Raw genomic sequence first — 17,828 nt, forward strand, 5'->3', positions numbered from 1 at the left:
AAAAGTGTGGGTCTTCATAATTGATTACATGCTTAAGAGAGCTCAGTCGTTTTGTTCCGTGGTGAAAGGAGGATATGAATATTTGGGGGTATGTTGGTGAAGTGAATGAGTCTAAAATGAAATTCACCGGTTTCTTTCTACTCTTTTGGACTGGGGCCCCTTGAACAGTGAAGCTCACCTCCATGCTCATGTCATGTCTCTACCAGGCAGTGCTCCTCTCGATGGTTTTGGGCTGAGGCTTGCCTTGCCACCTCTTTCTTTTCCATGTGATACACCTGAGGCTTCCCAGGACCCAGGGTCCCCTGGAGCCCCAAGAGCTATTTGGGGGCCCTCTCAAGATCTCTTTCCATTCAGAAAATCATTAACTACAAAACAAACAAAGCATCAAACACAAACCAAGTCCCCTGCCTTCCAGTGGATGCTGACTCATAGTGACTCTATAGGACAGGGTACACCTGCCCTTTTGGGAGACTGTGATGCTTTAAAGACAGTAGAAGCCCCAGAAGAATTTATTTCAGAGGACAGCACTGAAGCTGCTGCTCCGGGAGAGGGACATGTCTGATCAGAGCACAGGAGAGCAAACGAAAAGGGAGGAAGAGAGAGTCGAGCACACCCTGACCCACCAAGCCTGGAGGACGATATTCCCGCTCAGAGCAGCCAATTCACAGAGAAGACCACATGGCCAGCCCCACTGTGAGACATCCCTCACTGACCCATAGCCCCACAGGGGACAACACTGGAGACACAGTGTGGGAATTTACTCACCACACTGAGGCGAAACACTAAGGGTATGCAACAGAACAGCAAGGGGAATTGAGCAACGAAATCCCCAGGGAATACCAAAGATAGACTTTGGGGCCAGGGCTTGGCTCCCCATCAGACTAGACCAGAAAACACTCCTACCTAAAGGCCAACAAACAGTCATTGAACTAACTACAAGCTTTTCTTTCTTGTTGTTGTGTTTTGCTTTGTTTTGTTTTTTTGTCATTGGCTTGTTGTTGTTTTATTTTGTGTTGGTTTTTCTCTGTCTTGTTTTTGTGCCTGTTATTGTCTCTGCAGGTCTGTCTACATAAGATACACTGGATGAACAATCTGGAGGCGAAAACCACGGGACTGACAGTTCTGGGGGGACATGGGAGAGACGGAGGTGGGGGGAAAGGTAGTGGTGTTAACAAACCCAGGGACAAGAGAACAAGTGATTCAAATTGGTGGTGAGGAGGGTGTTGGAGGCCTGGTAGGGCATGATCAAGGGTAATGTAACCGAGAGGAATTACTGAAACCCAAATGAGAGCTGAGCATGATAGTGGGACAAGAGGAAAGTAAAAGGAAATAGAGGAAAGAGCTAGGAGGCAAAGGGCATGTATAGAGGTCTAAATAAAGGCATGTACATATGTAAATATATTTATATATGAGGATGGGGAAATAGATCTATGTGCATATATTTATAGGTTTAGTATTAAGGTAGCAGATGGACATTGAGCCTCCACTCAAGTACTCCCTCAATGCAAGAACACTTTGTTCTATTAAATTGGCATTCCATGATGCTCACCTCCCCAACACAATCGCTGAAGACAAATGGGTGCATAAGCAAATGTGGTGAAGAAAACTGATGGTGCCCGGCTATCAAAACATATAGCACCTGGGGTCTTAAAGTTCTGAAGGTAACCAAGCAGCCAAAGAAAAGCAAAAAAGCCCACACGGAAGAAACACACCAGCCTGTGTGACCTTGAGGTGTTGAAGGGTTCAGTTATCAGGCATCAAAGAACAAAAATCATATAATTGTGAATGAGGGGGGCGGTACAGAATGGATATCCAAAGCCCATTTGTAGGCAACTGGACATTCCCTTATGGAAGGGTCTTGGAGAGGAGACGAGTCAGTCAGGGTGCAGTGTAGCAAAGAGGAAACATACAACTTTCCTCTAGTTCCTAAATGCTTCCTCCCCGCCCCCACTATCATGATACCAATTCTACCTTACAAATCTGGCTAGACCAGAGGATGCACACTGATACAGATAGGAACTGGAAACACAGGGAACCCAGGACAGATGATCCCTTCAGGACCAGTAGTGAGAGTGGCAATACTGGGAGGGTGGAGGGAAGTGGGGTGGAAAGGGGGATCCAGTTACAGGGGTCTGCCTATAACCTCCTCTCTCAGATGTCAGACAGTGTAAGATACGACAAAATAATAATTTATAAATTATCAAGGGTTCATGAGGGAGGGGGCAGGGGGCAAGGAGGGGGAAAATGAGGAGCTGATGTCAAGGGCTTATGTGGAGAGCAAATATGTTGAGAATGATGAGGGCAACAAATGTACAAATGTGCTTGACACAACTGATGTATGTATGGATTGTGATAAGAGTTGTATGAGTCCCCAATAAAATGATTTAAAAGAGACAGAGAAAGAAAGAGAGAGAAGGAAAGCCCACCTCATCCCAGGCTACAAGTGCCGGAGGCGCTTGTGGATATCTGGACCTCTGCCCCAAGTGGAAGAAACGCTCTCTCCTGCAAAGGCCCTGAGGCCGGACAGCACCTGGTGAGTTTCAGAAAGGAGGTCAGTGGGAGGAGGAGATAGAATCAGGGAGGTGGCTGGCCACTGTGTAGGGGCCCCTGGCAGAGCCTCCAGATCCATTCTCTGCTCTGAGCGTTTTGTTTTGGAATCCACTTGACTGTCACTCCTGGTGTTCCCATTGTATCAAAGTGGGACAGAAGAATTTTCATGGAGAATTTTCTCAGAAGAAAAGGAAAATGCCCCCCCCCAGAGAGGGTTTATTAGAGTTAATGACCTGCCCTGGTGTTTAGAATGAAAGTAAAGGGGGAGGGGCGAGGAGAACAACAGAAACCAGAGGGGAAGGGAGACAGAGGTCAGTGTGAGATTTGAAAATAATTAACCATCTATAATGTATATAGGGGCCACGAGGGTTGGGAGGGAGGAGAGGGGGAAAAAAAAAGAGGAGCTGATCCAAAGGGCTCAACCGAAACTAAATGTCTAGAAAAGAATGATGGAATATATGTACAAATATGTCAAGTGCAATTAATGTACGGATTGTAGCAAGAGATGTAAGAGCCCCCAATAAAATGATGTACAAAAAAGAAAGAAAGTCAAGGGGACAGGGTGAGGGGAGACTGGAAGACAGAGTGAAGAGAGGAGAGCGGAAAGTAAGAAAGGGAGAGGAAGAGAGAGGAAGAGACGGGACAGACGTGCGGCCACAGGAGAAGTGAACAAAGTCAGAGGGAGGGTGAACAAAGGAATCCCGAGTTGCTAAACTCTTGGGACAGAAATAAATGATCATGTCCAAAAGGGGCCCGTGCCTCTCCGCCCCCCCCCACCACCCATTGGCTGTGGCACCAGCAGACCTGTGAAGGAGGGGGGAGGCTTCCCTGAGATGTCTTGAGAAGGCACAGTGCCCCATTATGCTAGGTGGGGATGGAGAGGGCGTCAGAGAAGCTGGCTCTGGCTGAGATCCGTAGTGTGACCGGGACGCTTTAGCCGTTAGGCATTTGTTCTGTGTCCCTCTGCGTGCACTTGGACCTCTCTACCTTTGTGGTTGTAGCTGAATGTTAACCCTTTACACAATCCACCAAACCCCAAACTCACTGCCACGGAGTCGATTCTGACTCATAGCAACCTGCAGCCCTTTTTGTGGGTAGAGAGCCCTTTGTCCCATACAACAGTGGTGATTCTGAGCTGCTGCGCTTGTGGATCACCGCCCAATGCACAACCAGGGCTCTCTCCGTAAGATTATAAACTCAAGGACCAACACACTACAATGGAGTCAATGAGAACCTACAGAGCAGGATGGAACTGGCTCGGTGACTTTCTGGGGCTGTAACTCTGTATGGGAGTAGAAACCCCTTCCCCCAACCCAACCCAACCCAACCCAACCAAACTCGTCTTTCTCCCCCATAAACATTACAGCCCAGAAAACTCGAGGAAGCAGCGACTCTGTCTACACCACACCCTTCCCTGCATCCCATTACATTCCAGGTATTTAAATGTTTTTATGGCTCTATTGAGGTGTAATCGACATACAGGAAAGCACACACATTTAAAGTACACTCAGATAAGTTTTCAGACCCGTGAAACCAGCACCATTCAACGTACTACACGTATCCACCACCCTCCTCCACCCACCCCACCCAGGTTCCTCCAGCTCATCCTACAATTTCCTAGAAAAGGAATCCCACAGTATAGTAGGCTGTCTTTGATCGGGGCTTCTTTCCCTGCACATAATGGTCGATCAGTGCATGCTGCTGTGTGTTTGGGGTTCCCGTTTTTCACAGGAGAAAACTGAGCGTGGCTTGCCCCGGGTGACTCGGCTGAGAAGGTCCCCTGGCGGCGCGGGCTCCAGGTGGCCAGCGCACGAGGGGCGCCCCGGGCCGGCCTCGCGCGCCCCTGCTGGAGACGCGCAGTATTGCACCGGTCGACGCAGGCAGGTGCAAACGCAGCCCGGCCCCGCTGGGCGGGCCGTCTCAGCGATCCGGAGGGGGCGGTCCTAGAGGTGGGGTCCTGGGCGGGGCTTCGGGGCGCTGGTGGTGGCAGATAAGGGTCTGCAGGGGCTCCCGCGCGCCTGGGGGGAGCGATAAGGCGGTGCCGGGGACACGGCGGGGGAGGAGCGCTCAGCAGGAATGAGCCCTAGTTTGGGCCCCAGCGGACCAGCCCCGATCCGGGGGTGGGGCTTGCGAGGGGGCGTGTCAAGGGCGTGGCATCGGCATGACCACGCCCACGCCATCCGGGTGCCTGGACCGCTCCAATGGCGGCGGCGGCGGCGGCAGCGCCCCGGTTCAGAGCCGGGCGGCGGGCGGCGGGGACGCGGGCCGACTAGCGAATGCCGCGGCCCTGGCGCCGGCGGGGAGCCCCGGGGCGCGGCGCGCAGGGCGAGCGTGACGGCCGCAGCGCCCCCCGCGGGCCTCGGTGCGTCCTCCCGGCGCGCCCATGAACTCCGTGTCGCCGGCCGCCGCGCAGTACCGGAGCGGGAGCCCGGAGGACGCGCGCCGCCCCGAGGGCCGCAGGCCGCGGGGCCCCGCACCCGCGGACGCTAACGGCCTGGGGCCCTCGGGGGCCAGCGCCCCCGCGCTCGGGCCGCTCAGGACAGCCCCGTGGGAGCCAGATGAGGTGGACAAGTTCAAGGCGAAGTTCCTGACGGCCTGGAACAACGTCAAGTACGGTGAGGAGGCGGGGAGGCGCGAGACCCGGAGGGACGCGGGAGCCCAGGGCGCCCTGGAGGAGGAGGAGGAGGTGGGCTCCGGAGAAGCAGCCTGTTACCACTCCAGTTTCCCTTCCACGAGTCACCTGTGGGCACCCCGCCCTACCCAGCCGCGGGCGGACCTGTCTTGGGAGCAGGTCACCTCCAACTCCCCTCCCCTGGTGACCTTAGTCAAGCGCCTTTGCTTCCCTGCCCTCTGTGAAATGAATGCAATAAAAGCACAGCCTTTGAATGCAGCCACCGTTCCTAACGGGCACTTCTGAGCCTGTTAGGAGCCCCGTGGATGGAGTGGCTACACATTGGCTCGCCACACGGGAGGTCGGCAGTTCGAAATCACCAGCTGCTCCGTGGAAGAAAGATGAGGCTGTCGATTCTGCTATAGTAGTGGTTCTCAACCTTCCTCGTGCCGCGACTCTTTCATACCATTCTTCATGTGGTCGTAACCACCCTCCTCCAACCATAAAGTTATTTTTGTTGCGACTTCATCGCTGTCATTTTGCTACTGTCATGAATCAGGGGACCCCCAAAGGGGTCGAGACCTACAGGTTGAGAACCACTGGGCTGGAAAACCCACAAGGGCAGCTCCTCCCTTCCCTGTAGGGTTGCTTTGTAGCTGTTAGAAGGCCTGATTCTCAAGGGGTGGGTCACGACCCCTTTGGGAGGGACTGCCGGATTCATAACAGTAGCAAAGTGACAGTGATAAAGTCGCAACGAAAATAATTTTATGGTTGGGGGGGCGTCACTGCCACATGAGGAACTGTATGAAAGGGTCACAGCACGGGGAAGGTTGAGAACCACTAGCCTAGTGGTTTATGCATTGGGCTGCTCACCACAAGGTCAGCAGTTCGAATCTCCCAGCTGCCCCGTAGGAGAAAGATGATGTGGTCTACTCTCCTAAACAGTTGCAGTCTTGGAAAGCCACAGGGGCAGTTCTGCTCGGTCCTGCAGAATAGCTAGGAGTTGGAATCTAACCCCAAGGTAGGGAGTCTGGTTTAAGTATATGGCTGTGACCAGGGCTAGGCCTTTGCCCAGAGCCACCGTGGTGATGGGAGCTAGGAGTGGGAATGAGGATGGCCCCAGATCCCAGATGGCCACACTGGCTATCATAACTGACATGTCTGTCGGGCAAACGCACACGACCTCACTGGGCACTAACGTCTCATGGCTCCACAGGCTGGGCCTTCAAAAGCCGGACAAGCTTCAGCAAGCTCTCCAGCATCTACCTCTGTGGCCGCCGCTATTGCTTCGAGGGCGAGGGTGAGCTGGTGGACCCAGGTTGTTGTGGGGGAAGGCCGACAGGGTTATCCGGGGCTGTGGCTGACAGGGAACCTCTCCTAGGGGACATCCAGCGTTTCCAGAGGGACTTTGTGTCCCGCCTGTGGCTCACTTACCGCCGGGACTTCCCGCCACTCGCTGGGGGCTGCCTGACCTCGGACTGCGGCTGGGGCTGCATGCTGCGCAGTGGGCAGATGCTGTTGGCCCAGGGCCTGCTGCTGCATTTCCTGCCCCGAGGTGAGTGATGCCAGGGGCCAGAGGGGGCGCCAAGGACACATGTGTCCTGCTAGGACTGTGCTCAGCCTACAGGGTGGCGAGAGCGAGGGGGGTTTATCAGGTCCCTTATCAGGGATATGGGAATTGTCACTCAGCGTGGGGAACCAGGGGAGTTAGAATGGTAGGTGAGGCGGTGGGAGTAGAGGGGAACTGTGCCCCACACCTCACCAGCCTTGTTCGATGATTTCATTACTTCCACTAGACTGGACCTGGGCTAAGGGCCTGGGTCTGGAGCCTCTGGAGCTGTCAGATTCGGCCTCTCCCTGCCGGCACCAGGGCCCTGCCCGCTGGGCAGCCCCACGCCGGGCCCAGGGCACCCTAGAACTGGAGCAGGAGCACCGGCACCGTCAAATTGTGTCCTGGTTTGCCGACCACCCGCGAGCGCCCTTTGGTCTGCACCGGCTGGTGGAGCTGGGGCAGAGTTCAGGCAAGAAGGCGGGTGACTGGTATGGGCCGTCGCTGGTCGCCCACATCCTCAGGTGAGGGCCGCTGCTGGGTGCCCGGGAGTGGCGGCGGAGCCCCAGGCACTCAGGCCTCCCCTTCTTTCCCCAGGAAAGCCGTGGAGAGCTGTCTAGAGGCCCCCCACCTGGCGGTGTACGTGTCTCAGGACTGCACAGGTAAGAGGCTGGGGACCAGGGTCCTGGGGCACTCCCGCTGACCCAGTCACTGCCTCACAGGCTGACACGTGTTCTGGGGCAGATCGCACAGAAAGGATTCGTGGGTGCTGAGGGGCGGAACCAGGAGCGGAAACTTGGGGGGCTTCTCCTTGAGTGACAGGCGGCAGAAGGACTTTGTTCTCCAGGGCCCACGACATTCTCTACCAGCGTTCCAACATGCGCTTCCCCCTGGTTCGTTGTCCATCAGGAACGTGTAGGGGGTGGCTGTTAACTCCGAGTGGCACAGTGGGTTAAGCACTGGGCTGCCAACTGCAAAGGCAGCAGTTTAAACCTAGCAGCCACTTGGAGGGGGAACGGTGAGGCCACCTGCCCCCCTAAAGATTATAGGGGTCTCTGCACGTCGGAATTGACCAGACGGCAGAAGGTTTGGGTTCACCCCACCCCCGGGAGGCCTGGTGGCCCAGTGGTTAAGTGCGCAGCAGTTAGCCCCTCTGGGGAGAAGGATGCGGTGGTCTGCTCCCAGGAAAACAGCCTTGGAGACCCAGTGGGGCAGTTGTCCTGGCCCAACGGGTCCCTAGCAGTCGGAGTGGACTCATCGGCAGTGGCTTTGTGGGTGTGGGGAGTAGGGCTTGAGTGGTTGGGGTCACACACACACACACACAAGAGTGTTTCTTTGGGGTAGGCGACTCCGTCTGCCCACTTCCACATCGGCAAACCAAGGTGCTGAGTCTCCGGGATCGTGGGCAAAGGCCTCGGTCTCTTCCTGGCTTTTGCTCTTGGCCTCCGTTTTGGGCAGCTGCCTGGGGCTGCAGGGTCTCCTCGGGACTGAGGCCTTTCGTACTGAGAGCAGCCATGTCGCCTGTGTGGGAGAGGGCGGGCCCCAGGGCTCAACGAACATGCCCTGCTCTCCATCCTTGCAGTGTACAAGGGGGACGTGGCACGCCTGGTCGCCGGGCCCGACCCCACAACTGAGTGGAAGTCTGTGGTCATCCTGGTGCCCGTGCGGCTGGGTGGCGAGACTCTCAACCCCGTGTATGTGCCCTGCGTGAAGGTGGGTGCTGCTAGCTTCCCTCCCCCCGGCCCCTCCCCCCAAGCCTTCTGGGCATTTCCAACTCCAGTGAGGGCCCTGGGGTTCATCCTTTAGCCCAGCACCTGTGACTCCAGTAGAGCTGCTGCCTCCCTTCCCCCACCTCCCACACCCTTCCTGAGTTCTGAGGGAGCCAGGAACTGACCCAGGCAGAAATCCCCTTGCACAAAATCCCCTCTCACTGAGGACAGGCGTCATAATGGGGAATGACAGCTGCAACCCAACTAGCAGCCTGAACCTCCCCCTGTGGGCCTCCCCCTGTGGGCCCTCAAGGGCAGGAGGGGACAGTCAGGGTGAGGTCCTGGGGCTGGTAGGACCCTGGAGTGTTTGCATTCCAAAAAAAACCCAGACATCTCCCTGTAGTTCACTAATTCCTGCCCACCCCCGCCCTGTTCCCAGGGGTCCCCACACTCATTCTGCACCAGCCCTGATGGTCTCAGGCGCCTCAGGGCCTTGACACTGTCTGGTGCTCAGAGCACGCCTTCACCAGATGCCTGGGGCCCCCTATCCTCCAGACCTTTTCTCCAAGGGCACCTCCTCACTGTGGCCTTCCATGAACATCCCCCCCACCCCCCTTCTAAATGACCCGTGGCTGGTTCTCCATAGTGTTGGCTGCCTCCGCCCCACTCTTCCTCTTTGGCTCCTGCTGGGATGGCCTGGGTGCTGTGTTGGTTGACACTGGCCTGAGGATGCCCATCCCCTCCGCTCTCTGCAGGAATTACTGCGGTCGGAGCTGTGCCTGGGAATCATGGGGGGCAAACCAAGACACTCCCTGTATTTCATCGGCTACCAGGGTAGGCCGGGCCACACCCTATCTTCCCCACTTGCTCCTGCCCTATCACCCCTCTCCCTACCTGCCACCACGCCACCTTCTCCCTGCAGATGACTTCCTACTTTACCTGGACCCTCACTACTGCCAGCCCAGTGTGGACGTCAGGCATGCCGACTTCCCCCTGGAGGTGAGTCGGGTCCTGGGCACGGGGGTGGGCACAGAGGGCCTGGAAGACCAGGGTGTCCTGAGACTCCCTTGTCTCCTTCCCAGTCCTTCCACTGCACCTCACCTCGCAAGATGGCCTTCGCCAAGATGGACCCAAGCTGTACCGTGGGGTTTTATGCTGGAGACAGGAAGGAGTTTGAGAGGCTCTGCTCAGAGCTGACCAGGGTGAGCAAGCAGGGGGAGGATGGGGGGTAGTGACCCAGCACCCACCTCCGAAGCCCAGGGGCAGCCTGTGAACAGCAGGCTGTTCTCCCTGCACGCCAACTCTGCTCAGCTGTGGAGCACGAAGGGGCCAGCAATGGCAGGGCTGGGGCACTGCTGTCTTGCATCTAGGGGCTCATGCCCTGGACCCCCTCAATGTCTATGCAGAAACATCTGCTCCCCAGGAGCTATCCCTCTAGCTCAATCTAAAGGGAGCCCAGCCCAGCCCGCGGCTTTACATGTTGGGCTGCAATGCACAAGGTCAGCAGTTTGAAACCACCAGCTGCTCTGCAGAGAAAGTTGGGACTTGCTACTCCAGTTAGTTTGGCAGTTCCACCCTGCCCTTGTGGGCCCTACAAGCCAGCATCTACTCTGGCAGTGAGGGCAAGAATCCCAGGGGAGCCGTCTTGGGCTGGCTGGGATCACATGCTCGTGGGAGCCCAGAGGAAGAGGAGCAGCTGCTGGGCGCAGACAGCCATCAATTGAGGCTGACGCATCACCTTCTCCCTCCCCCAGGTCCTCAGCTCCTCCTCGGCTACAGAGAGATACCCCATGTTCACCCTAGCCGAGGGCCACGCTCAGGACCACAGCCTGGACGACCTCTGCCCCCACCCACCTCCGCGGCTCCCTCGCTCAGGGCGCCTCAAGGCCAAACGGCCCAGCTCCGAGGACTTTGTGTTTTTATAAGGGGAGGGAAAGGGGGAGAAGACCGACACTTTATTTTTTTATTTATTTCGCACTGGGTGTGGGGGCTTGAACTTTGGTTGGAGGGGGTGGGATGAGACTATTCCAGGAAATGGTTTGGCTGGGGCTGTTCAGCCAAGGGGACTGAGCCCACAGGCCCACCCACCCCCACCTGTGCCAGCCCGCCTCAGGGGAGCAGGGAGGCTCCCAGACACCCACTCAGGGCCTGACTCAAGGTACTATAGTTTGCACTGGACCGTCTGCACCCCTCGTGGCCTGAAGCACCATCCTGCCAAGAGCTGGGGGCTTAGGGGGCACTGTGACCATTGGGGTTAATAAAGCTATTTGACTTGAACATGGTGGGTTGTGGCCAGACTGTTTTGATGGGCCGCAGGTTATGTCTCCAGGTGGGGACACTTGTTAAGTCAGTATGTTTCCACATCTGCAGGAGCCTATGGGCAGGAGGGATGGTAGTGTAGGCCCTGGTCTGCCCTTGCCAGGCTCAAGGGTGGCTCTTAGGCCCTTGCTGCTTCTTGCGCTGCCGGCTCAGCTGGCGGAAGTGCAGCCGTTTGGGGTTGAGGCCAAAGGCCTGCAACCTCTGGCGGCTGAACTCTTGCCCTCCAAGTGTCACTGAAGGGCCCAGCAGACGAGCCTTCTTGCCCCGCCTCCGCCTCTGGGGGACTGGCTTCTCAGGGGGAGCCGCCAGGGCCACCTCTTCCTGTGCTGGGGGGCTCTCAGGTCGGGGCCGTTTCCCACGGGCCCCATCAGGCACCGGCAGCTGCCCCTGTGTGCTGACTTCGTCTTGCTGTGGTGTCCGTGTGGATTCTGCAGGCGTCTCCATCCTGAGGGAGAGAGAGGAGTCAGGCTTTCCCAGGGCACACACCTGGGGGACAGGTTTGGAGGGGGCAGCACCGCACTGGAGGAGCCTTCCTGGCACTCAACCCAGGCCCGAGGCCACGCCAGCAGTGAGGCTGGGATTCTGCTGGGCCAGGGCAAGGAAGGAACCCAGTACTGGCTCCTCTACAGCCAGGGAATGGACCGTCAGGAGGGCTTGGCCTGCGGTTTAGTTGGTCTGACCACACTGCCTCATCATTCCTCCAAAAACCAAGTAAGAGAGGGGCCATGTTGATCCCCGCTTTTCAGATATCAGGCACAGAGAAGACAAGTGACTTGCCCAAAGTCACACAGCTGTGGTCTGGCCAGGATTGGAGCCCAGGTCTCAGAAGGAGGCCCTGGGAGTGCTCCTCAGTCCACTTCCATGTGGGGCACCCCCCGCTCCCCCAACACACACACACACTCACTCCTCCGAGCAGAGTGACTTGAAGACCTGCTGCTTTTTCCACGTGTTCTGGGCCTTCTGGGTGTAAGCCCTCCTGTCCTGCAGCTCCTCCTGCTCTGACCTGGGGACATGGGACACCAGTCTGGCTGGCAGCTGGCTCTGGGAGGGAGGGGCCCTGCATCCTCCAGCCCCTCATCCTGCCCCCCCCCCACACACACACACCTGTACATGCAGGTCTTCTTCAAGGAGCACCAGCGGTTCAGCTCCTTGTCATCAGCTGCCAGGATCTGCGGGGGATGGGGGATGTGTGTACTCTGCTGACTGAAGGTTCCACACCCTCAATCCCAGGCACCTGACCAAGCAGGACAGACCTGCTGACAGGCTGTCATGCTATTCGGGAAAATTGATTTCTGGGGCAGCCGCTTTTTTGGGGGGAGGGGGGCGGCACTGGAGCATCAAAGAGGGAAACTGAGGTGAGACCTTTATCCTAGACCTGGCCAGGAAGTGGCCAGTCTCATAAGCCAGTTCAGATAACCATGTGCCCCCATGCAGGGCATGGTCTCGTGCCCGGGGCCGGGGTGCTGACCACAGGTCAGGCCCGGAGGGCTCTCAAGGCTGCACAGCCACCCCCAACAGGTACAGCCCTCAGCCTTCCGGGCCTCAATGTCCTCATCCGTGAGGTAAGAATCCACAGGAAGGTTGCTGAGGTTCATTTTACTGCCTACAGCCACAGGGGGGCTGCACATGGGCGCAGGCGCCCCGCAGAGCCACACACATTTTGTCTCAGCAACACACCTGGGGGGGGCGGGGATTTGCCCATCTTACAGGTGGGGAAAACCGAGCCACACACCTGGATTTGAACCTGGACCCAGCTAGCTCCCAAACCCAAGCCCTAGCCCCCTGATTCTGATGCACAGGAGGGGGCTTCACCAAACCTGTGAGAGAAAGGGATGAAGAGACGATGGCATTTTCCTACGAGCCCTTTGCAGCCCCTTGGACATGCTTTACGCGGCGGAGGGGACCCGGGTTTGTCTTAAGCTCTCGCTGCTCACAGCTCCTCTGGGCAAGTCAAATGACTGGCAAGCTTGCAGGCGCCAGTGTTGCGGAAGCAGGCCCTGTCACAGCATCTCGGGGTACCAGAGTCCTGCCTTCCCTTTGTATGCTGGGCGCCCCACCTCCCCCCCCTACACCAGCTCAGGGCCCAACCTCCTCGGTACTGAGTCCAAAGTCGCAGGGCACCACGGTGCGGTACTTGAAGCGACAGGGCAGGTCGTCGATGATATCCTCATAGTCCAGCCGGTAATACTCGTCCAGGTACTCCTCGAAGGTCCTGTCCCCTGCCCAGGGAGAGAACCACACTGCTGGGGTGTCCGGGCTCGCGGGGGCCGGCCTGCCTGCTGCCACCCGCCCCGGCCTCACCAGGCTCAAACACCGGCTTTTCCTGCCCCACAGCCACGGCAAAGGGAGACTTGCGCTTCTTCTGGCCTGTCGAGGGGGCCTGGCGCTTCTTCTTACGGGGCTGGCTGGGGTCAAAGTCGGCGTCCATCTGGCAGGAGGCACAGGTCAGGTTAGTTCCATGGAGTGTGGCCGCCGGGTGAGCCTCCCCCAGTCCGGGCCCTCCCCTTGGCCCTGGTTGAGGCACCTACGTTGAAGTCGGGGTCCTCACAGTGCAGTTCTTGCTGGGCCCAGGCATCGTCCTGCCCTGGCCCCTCCCAGGTATCCCAGTTCCAGTCATCTGGCCCCAGAAAGCGCAGCCGGGCAGTCAGGGGGACACCTGGGCCCGTAGGCCCAGCACCCCCACTGCCCAGGGGGCCCGCTGTCCTCACCCTCCAGCCCTTCCTCTTCCTCAAACTGCGGCTTCTCGTCCTCCACGGCGCCGTAGTACTGGGCCCCGAAGCATTTCTGCAGGGGGGCGGGGGAGGCAGAGGGTCAGTGAGGGGCCTACACGGTGTCCCAGCGCTTGACTCTAGAGCCTTCTGCGGCCCTCCGCCTCCTCGGGAGGTCACGCTATCTAGGGGAAGTCCCAAGTACCATCATCCTTCCTCTTACCACACTCCCCGGCAACTCCCCACCCCGCCCTCCTCCCTACCCACTGCAAGGGGGCCCGAGCAGCTATGAAGCGCTTACTAAGGGCCCAAGCACAGGTGCACCGCACCCAGTCCTGAATTTTATACCTGGCCTGGCCACATGCCCCTTAGCCCCTCCCCGACCTAGACTTGGTCAGGCACCTCTTGGGGGGGGGCTCCCACTGCCCTCTGCACCCTGGGTTTTCTCGACGTGACACTGTGTACCCCAAGAAACGTTAGCCCTTCCAAAACTGAGCTGAAAGGAGACGCAGCAACCTGCTGCTGCTCAGGTCCTGGGCACTGCTCCCTGGATCCTCCTCTGGGCCGGTCAGATACGACACCGAGACCCGCTTCACAGACACGTCACTTCTCTGATGTCCCTGCCAGGTACACCGCCCCGCTGCAGGGCCCTTCCCCAGGACTTGCTGTGTGGCTGAGCGGGGTGGGGGTGTCCCCGCACCTGCATGAGCCGGTCGTGCTGGGCGGGGTCAAAGTCGCCCTCCAGGTCGTGCTCCTCCATGCCCAGCGTCTCGTTGCCCGTGACCTGCCGCAGCTTCTCCAGCTGGGCCAGAATCTCCTTCCTCTTCAGGTTCTTCAGCTGCGTGAGCTCCTGCTGCTTCTTGGCCTTCTCCTGCAGCCAGCAGGGCAGGGGTCAGAGGGCGGCCCAGGGCTTCCCCAGCCCCCTGCGGCCCGCCCTGGCGGCAGGACACACTCACCCTCCTCTTGCGCTCCCGAGTCTCTTCCCGCTTCTCCTTCCGGCGCTCGTCCTTGCGGCGCACGGAGGACGAGATGCTCCGTGGGTAGGTCCTGACCTGTCCAGGTAGAGGCCCCCCAAGCGGTGATCTTGGGTGCTCGGGCCTGGGGCTGCCCACCCACTCCTCCCCGCACCCAGCACAGCCCTGGCCGCCCACCGTGGCCGAGTCTGGCTCCTCAAAGCGGAAGTTGTACTTGTGCTCAAAATCCTCCTGCTTCTTCAGAAACAGCTCGCCCTCGTCCGAGGAGTCGTCCACGGCCAGCTGCCCCAGAGGGCGAGGGGGCCTGAGGGGTGAGGTAGGGCGGGCTGGGGGGGTAGCCATGCTAGGGGGCACCACCTGCTTCAGGAGCAGACAGGATCTTCTACCTCAGAGCAGCTCCTGGGGGTAAGTCACCGACTTTGTGGCTGGCAGCCCAATGGCTGGACCACGGCACGGGGCCACGGGGCCAGGGAGAAGCCCACTGTTGTCCCCGGTTTGCAGGTGGAGACTCCGAGGCCCGGGTGTCTAGCAGCAGGGCCAGCATCTGTCCTAGCGAGCCCTCGGGGCCCTACTCCATGGCCCTCCCTCAGAGCGACTCAGCAACCCTGGGACACACGGGGAGGGCTGGAGTCTGACTTGGGGGTGGGTTTGAACCCCAACACGCACGTTCATGAACTCCCACTTATCAAACTACCTGTGATTCTCCCATCAGGCCCTCAGGCCCCGGGCGGGGCGGAGGTGGAGGAGACATGGGGGCTCACCCTTCTTCCTCCTCCTCCGAATCCTCTGCATCCTCCTCCTCGCCCTCCTCCTTGTAGCGTTTGTTGAGGATGTAGTCCCGCAGGAAGCGCTCCCCTTCGTCCAGCTGGGGATTGTTCCAATAGTCCTTGAGGTGGGTCTAGGAGCAGAGGATACGGGTCAGGGCACAGAGATCATGATGCCCCAGGAAGTGGGGAGGGAGAGGACCTGGGCCTCGAGGGATTTGGTCACTGGAACATCAGAGCTGGCCTTTGGAGGATAGACAGACCCAGTGGGTTTGGGTGCCAGAGAACATGCACTTAGCTGCCCCCCTCAAAGGGAGGTCCCGGGCAATGGCAGGCAGTGAGAGAGTGGACGGAGACCAGGTCATTCAGTCTCGGGGCTACCTAGCAGGGCTCACCAGCTCGTGCAGGGTCTCGGGGTTCCCGATCTCCTTCTGTCCCTTCAGCCACTCCACGTAGTCGGCCTCCTCCTGGGCCTGGGGACAGGTCAGTGCTGAGAGTCAACCGAGCCCAAGCCCTCGCCAGCCCCAGGCCATGCCTGGTACCCACCTTCTCCTCCCTGGTCTTGGCCCGTTTCTGCAACAACCCGGAGTTGCCATCCTCTCCCTCCTCCTCCTCGCTGTCCTCCACGAATGTGCGGAAGCTGTCCACACAAAACAAAATGCCTCAGCAGGGCAGGTTGGGGTTGTCGGCCAACCCCCAGCTGTTGAGCTGCCTCCCTCCCTCAGTGTGGACTCAGATTCACCAGATCCCCGACAGACCACTCTCCCCAGGCCCAGCTTACCTCTCCTTGAGCGCCTCCTGTTCCTCCACGTAGCTGCGGGACCAGGTGTGCTGTGGAGGAGACAGTGCCGTGAGCTCAGGCCTGGCCCTGAGCCCTGCCGCCCCCACCAGGCCTCCACCCACAGACCTGCCGTCTCTGGTCTGCCGGCTCCCCATCCGAGTGCTCCTCATCCACGTATTTGCTGTGCAGAGAGAGGCAGGCCATCAGAAGCTACGCCCCACAACCCACCTGTCCTAGTTCTGCGGATGGGGAACCATGCAAGCGCTCACGGACTCCCTAAATCTGGTGTGTGTGTGGGGGGGGGGCTTCCCCAAGTCCCGAGTGTCCCTCCCACACACCCATTCTTCTCACCCTTCTTTCTCCAAGATCACCTTCCTTTCATAGTCCTTCAGGTACATGGGCTGTGCTTTCTTCTGTTTGCTAGAAGCTGCTGACTCCTCTTCACTGTCCGAGGATGAGGCTGTGGGAACACCCCCCACGCAAAAAAAAAAAAAAAAGAATCTGCCATCATCCACAACCTTCTTGCTTTCCTGCTAGAAGATCCCACAGGGCTTGTGTTGAGCAAACCTACAATTCCCAGGGGAAAACAGGGACCCTAACTGTTTCTACCTCGTGGGACAGTGATCACAAAAGCGCTAATGAGCACTTGGGCCAGTGTCCCCACAGAGGGAGCGAGCAGCACCCAATGCACCTTAGCTCAGGTGCCCCAGCAGAGAGCAGCCACTCTGCAAAGAGCCTTTGAGTCAGTAAGTAAGGGGACGGACGAAGACCTGCTTTCTGGTAGAAGGTGGCATCCTTCTGATAAATGCGGGGGTCCTTCTTCTTCAACAAGGAAAGCGTCCGGTAGAAGTCTCTTTCCTGCTGGGGGTCGAATTCCTAGTGGAGGGGGGGAACAGAAGGCAAACTTAAGAGCGCTGGAGAGAGTCCTGGCAGGCACCGAGGTAAGGGGCGGTCCCAGCTGGGTGTGAGGAAGGGTCCCCTGGGCAGGTGAAACCACTCCAGGGAAGGCGAGGGGGCGGGGCTGGCAAAGGGGCGGGTGGGTAGAGATGGCTCCTGAGAGGGTTAGAGGCTCAGCGAGGCCCGGAAGATCTGGGCTGATGCACCCAGGTCGCAAAAGCGGGGCCACTGGGAAATGAGACTCCTGGGGCGAGGGCCAGGGGTCGCGGGCGTTAAGTGGGCAGGTGGATCCGTCGCGGGGAGGGGAAGTAGTGGGGTACTGGAATACCCCATGGAGATGGGGCGAGTGTCGTCTGCCTCTCCTGGAATGAGGGCCCTCGGGGGGCCCCGGGTACCGGGGTGGGGGGTCCGGCCCTAGCACTTCGGCGCCCATTCCGGTTTCGGTGGTGTCTGGGGCCGGCGTGGGGCAGCTCACCACGCGCTCGTCGCTGGAGTCGGACTCGGAGCTGGAGTCGCTGCCGCTGTCCCTGTTCCCGTAGCGATCCTTCACTGAGGGGCACAGGCCAGATTCCCGCGGATCAGTCCCGGGGGGCCCCGATCAACACCCCCCCTGCAACACACCCCACGCCCGCGCCCGCGCCCCGAGCCCAGGCGCAGCACTCACGCCGCTGCAGCTCCTCGCGCTCCCGGTAGCGGTCGTATTTCGCTGCGAACGCCGCGTTCACCCGCAGTGGCGAGGACCCGCGCGGCGCCGGCATGGCGACTCGGTGGCCCACTGCGCACGCGCGCGGCCCCGGGCTCGTCCTGACCCCGCCCCCAAGCTTCCGGGATCCTGTCACTCCCCGGACGGAGGCCCCGCCCCTGGCCACGCCCCTGCGGGGAAGGCCGCGGCCACCGCCCATTCCCCGCCACCCCAGGAGCTCCGGGCACCCAGCTGACATCTGGGGCCCTTTCTCCACTCGCGGT

At 59.1% G+C, this 17,828-nt stretch overlaps 2 protein-coding genes across 2 annotated transcripts; one reads left to right on the forward strand and one right to left on the reverse strand.

Annotated features, from left to right (window-relative positions):
• Nucleotides 1-4,732: 4,732 nt before the first annotated feature.
• On the forward strand, nucleotides 4,733-10,696 carry ATG4D (autophagy related 4D cysteine peptidase). Its single transcript, XM_075546953.1, has 10 exons — nucleotides 4,733-5,165; nucleotides 6,378-6,461; nucleotides 6,543-6,716; nucleotides 6,958-7,234; nucleotides 7,308-7,372; nucleotides 8,293-8,423; nucleotides 9,175-9,253; nucleotides 9,342-9,418; nucleotides 9,502-9,621; nucleotides 10,174-10,696. Exons 1-10 carry the CDS (start codon nucleotides 4,934-4,936, stop codon nucleotides 10,342-10,344), a joined length of 1,410 nt encoding a protein of 469 aa, XP_075403068.1. The 5' UTR covers nucleotides 4,733-4,933; the 3' UTR covers nucleotides 10,345-10,696.
• On the reverse strand, nucleotides 10,374-17,663 carry KRI1 (KRI1 homolog). Its single transcript, XM_075546942.1, has 19 exons — nucleotides 17,527-17,663; nucleotides 17,338-17,411; nucleotides 16,736-16,841; nucleotides 16,317-16,425; nucleotides 16,092-16,146; nucleotides 15,966-16,015; nucleotides 15,731-15,824; nucleotides 15,580-15,657; nucleotides 15,182-15,318; nucleotides 14,598-14,724; nucleotides 14,403-14,498; nucleotides 14,147-14,317; nucleotides 13,447-13,522; nucleotides 13,267-13,355; nucleotides 13,040-13,166; nucleotides 12,827-12,957; nucleotides 11,843-11,907; nucleotides 11,643-11,741; nucleotides 10,374-11,183 (listed from the first exon to the last, which is right to left on the reverse strand). The coding sequence occupies exons 1-19, from the start codon at nucleotides 17,618-17,620 to the stop codon at nucleotides 10,844-10,846; spliced, it is 2,118 nt and encodes a 705-aa protein (XP_075403057.1). The 5' UTR covers nucleotides 17,621-17,663; the 3' UTR covers nucleotides 10,374-10,843.
• Nucleotides 17,664-17,828: the final 165 nt, after the last annotated feature.

The sequence above is a fragment of the Tenrec ecaudatus genome, chromosome 1 (assembly GCF_050624435.1).
Source record: "Tenrec ecaudatus isolate mTenEca1 chromosome 1, mTenEca1.hap1, whole genome shotgun sequence".
NCBI classification, from domain to species: domain Eukaryota; kingdom Metazoa; phylum Chordata; class Mammalia; order Afrosoricida; family Tenrecidae; genus Tenrec; species Tenrec ecaudatus.

Coding starts and splice junctions, on each gene's coding strand:
- ATG4D (XM_075546953.1), top strand. CDS start 4,934: ATGAACTCCGTGTCGCCGGCCGCCGCGCAGTACCGGAGCGGGAGCCCG. Junction 6,717..6,957: donor GCTGCATTTCCTGCCCCGAG/GTGAGTGATGCC, acceptor TACTTCCACTAG/ACTGGACCTGGGCTAAGGGC. Junction 8,424..9,174: donor TGTATGTGCCCTGCGTGAAG/GTGGGTGCTGCT, acceptor CGCTCTCTGCAG/GAATTACTGCGGTCGGAGCT.
- KRI1 (XM_075546942.1), bottom strand. CDS start 17,620: ATGCCGGCGCCGCGCGGGTCCTCGCCACTGCGGGTGAACGCGGCGTTC. Junction 13,523..14,146: donor AGCACGACCGGCTCATGCAG/GTGCGGGGACAC, acceptor GCCCCCCTGCAG/AAATGCTTCGGGGCCCAGTA. Junction 13,356..13,446: donor GGAAGAGGAAGGGCTGGAGG/GTGAGGACAGCG, acceptor TTCTGGGGCCAG/ATGACTGGAACTGGGATACC.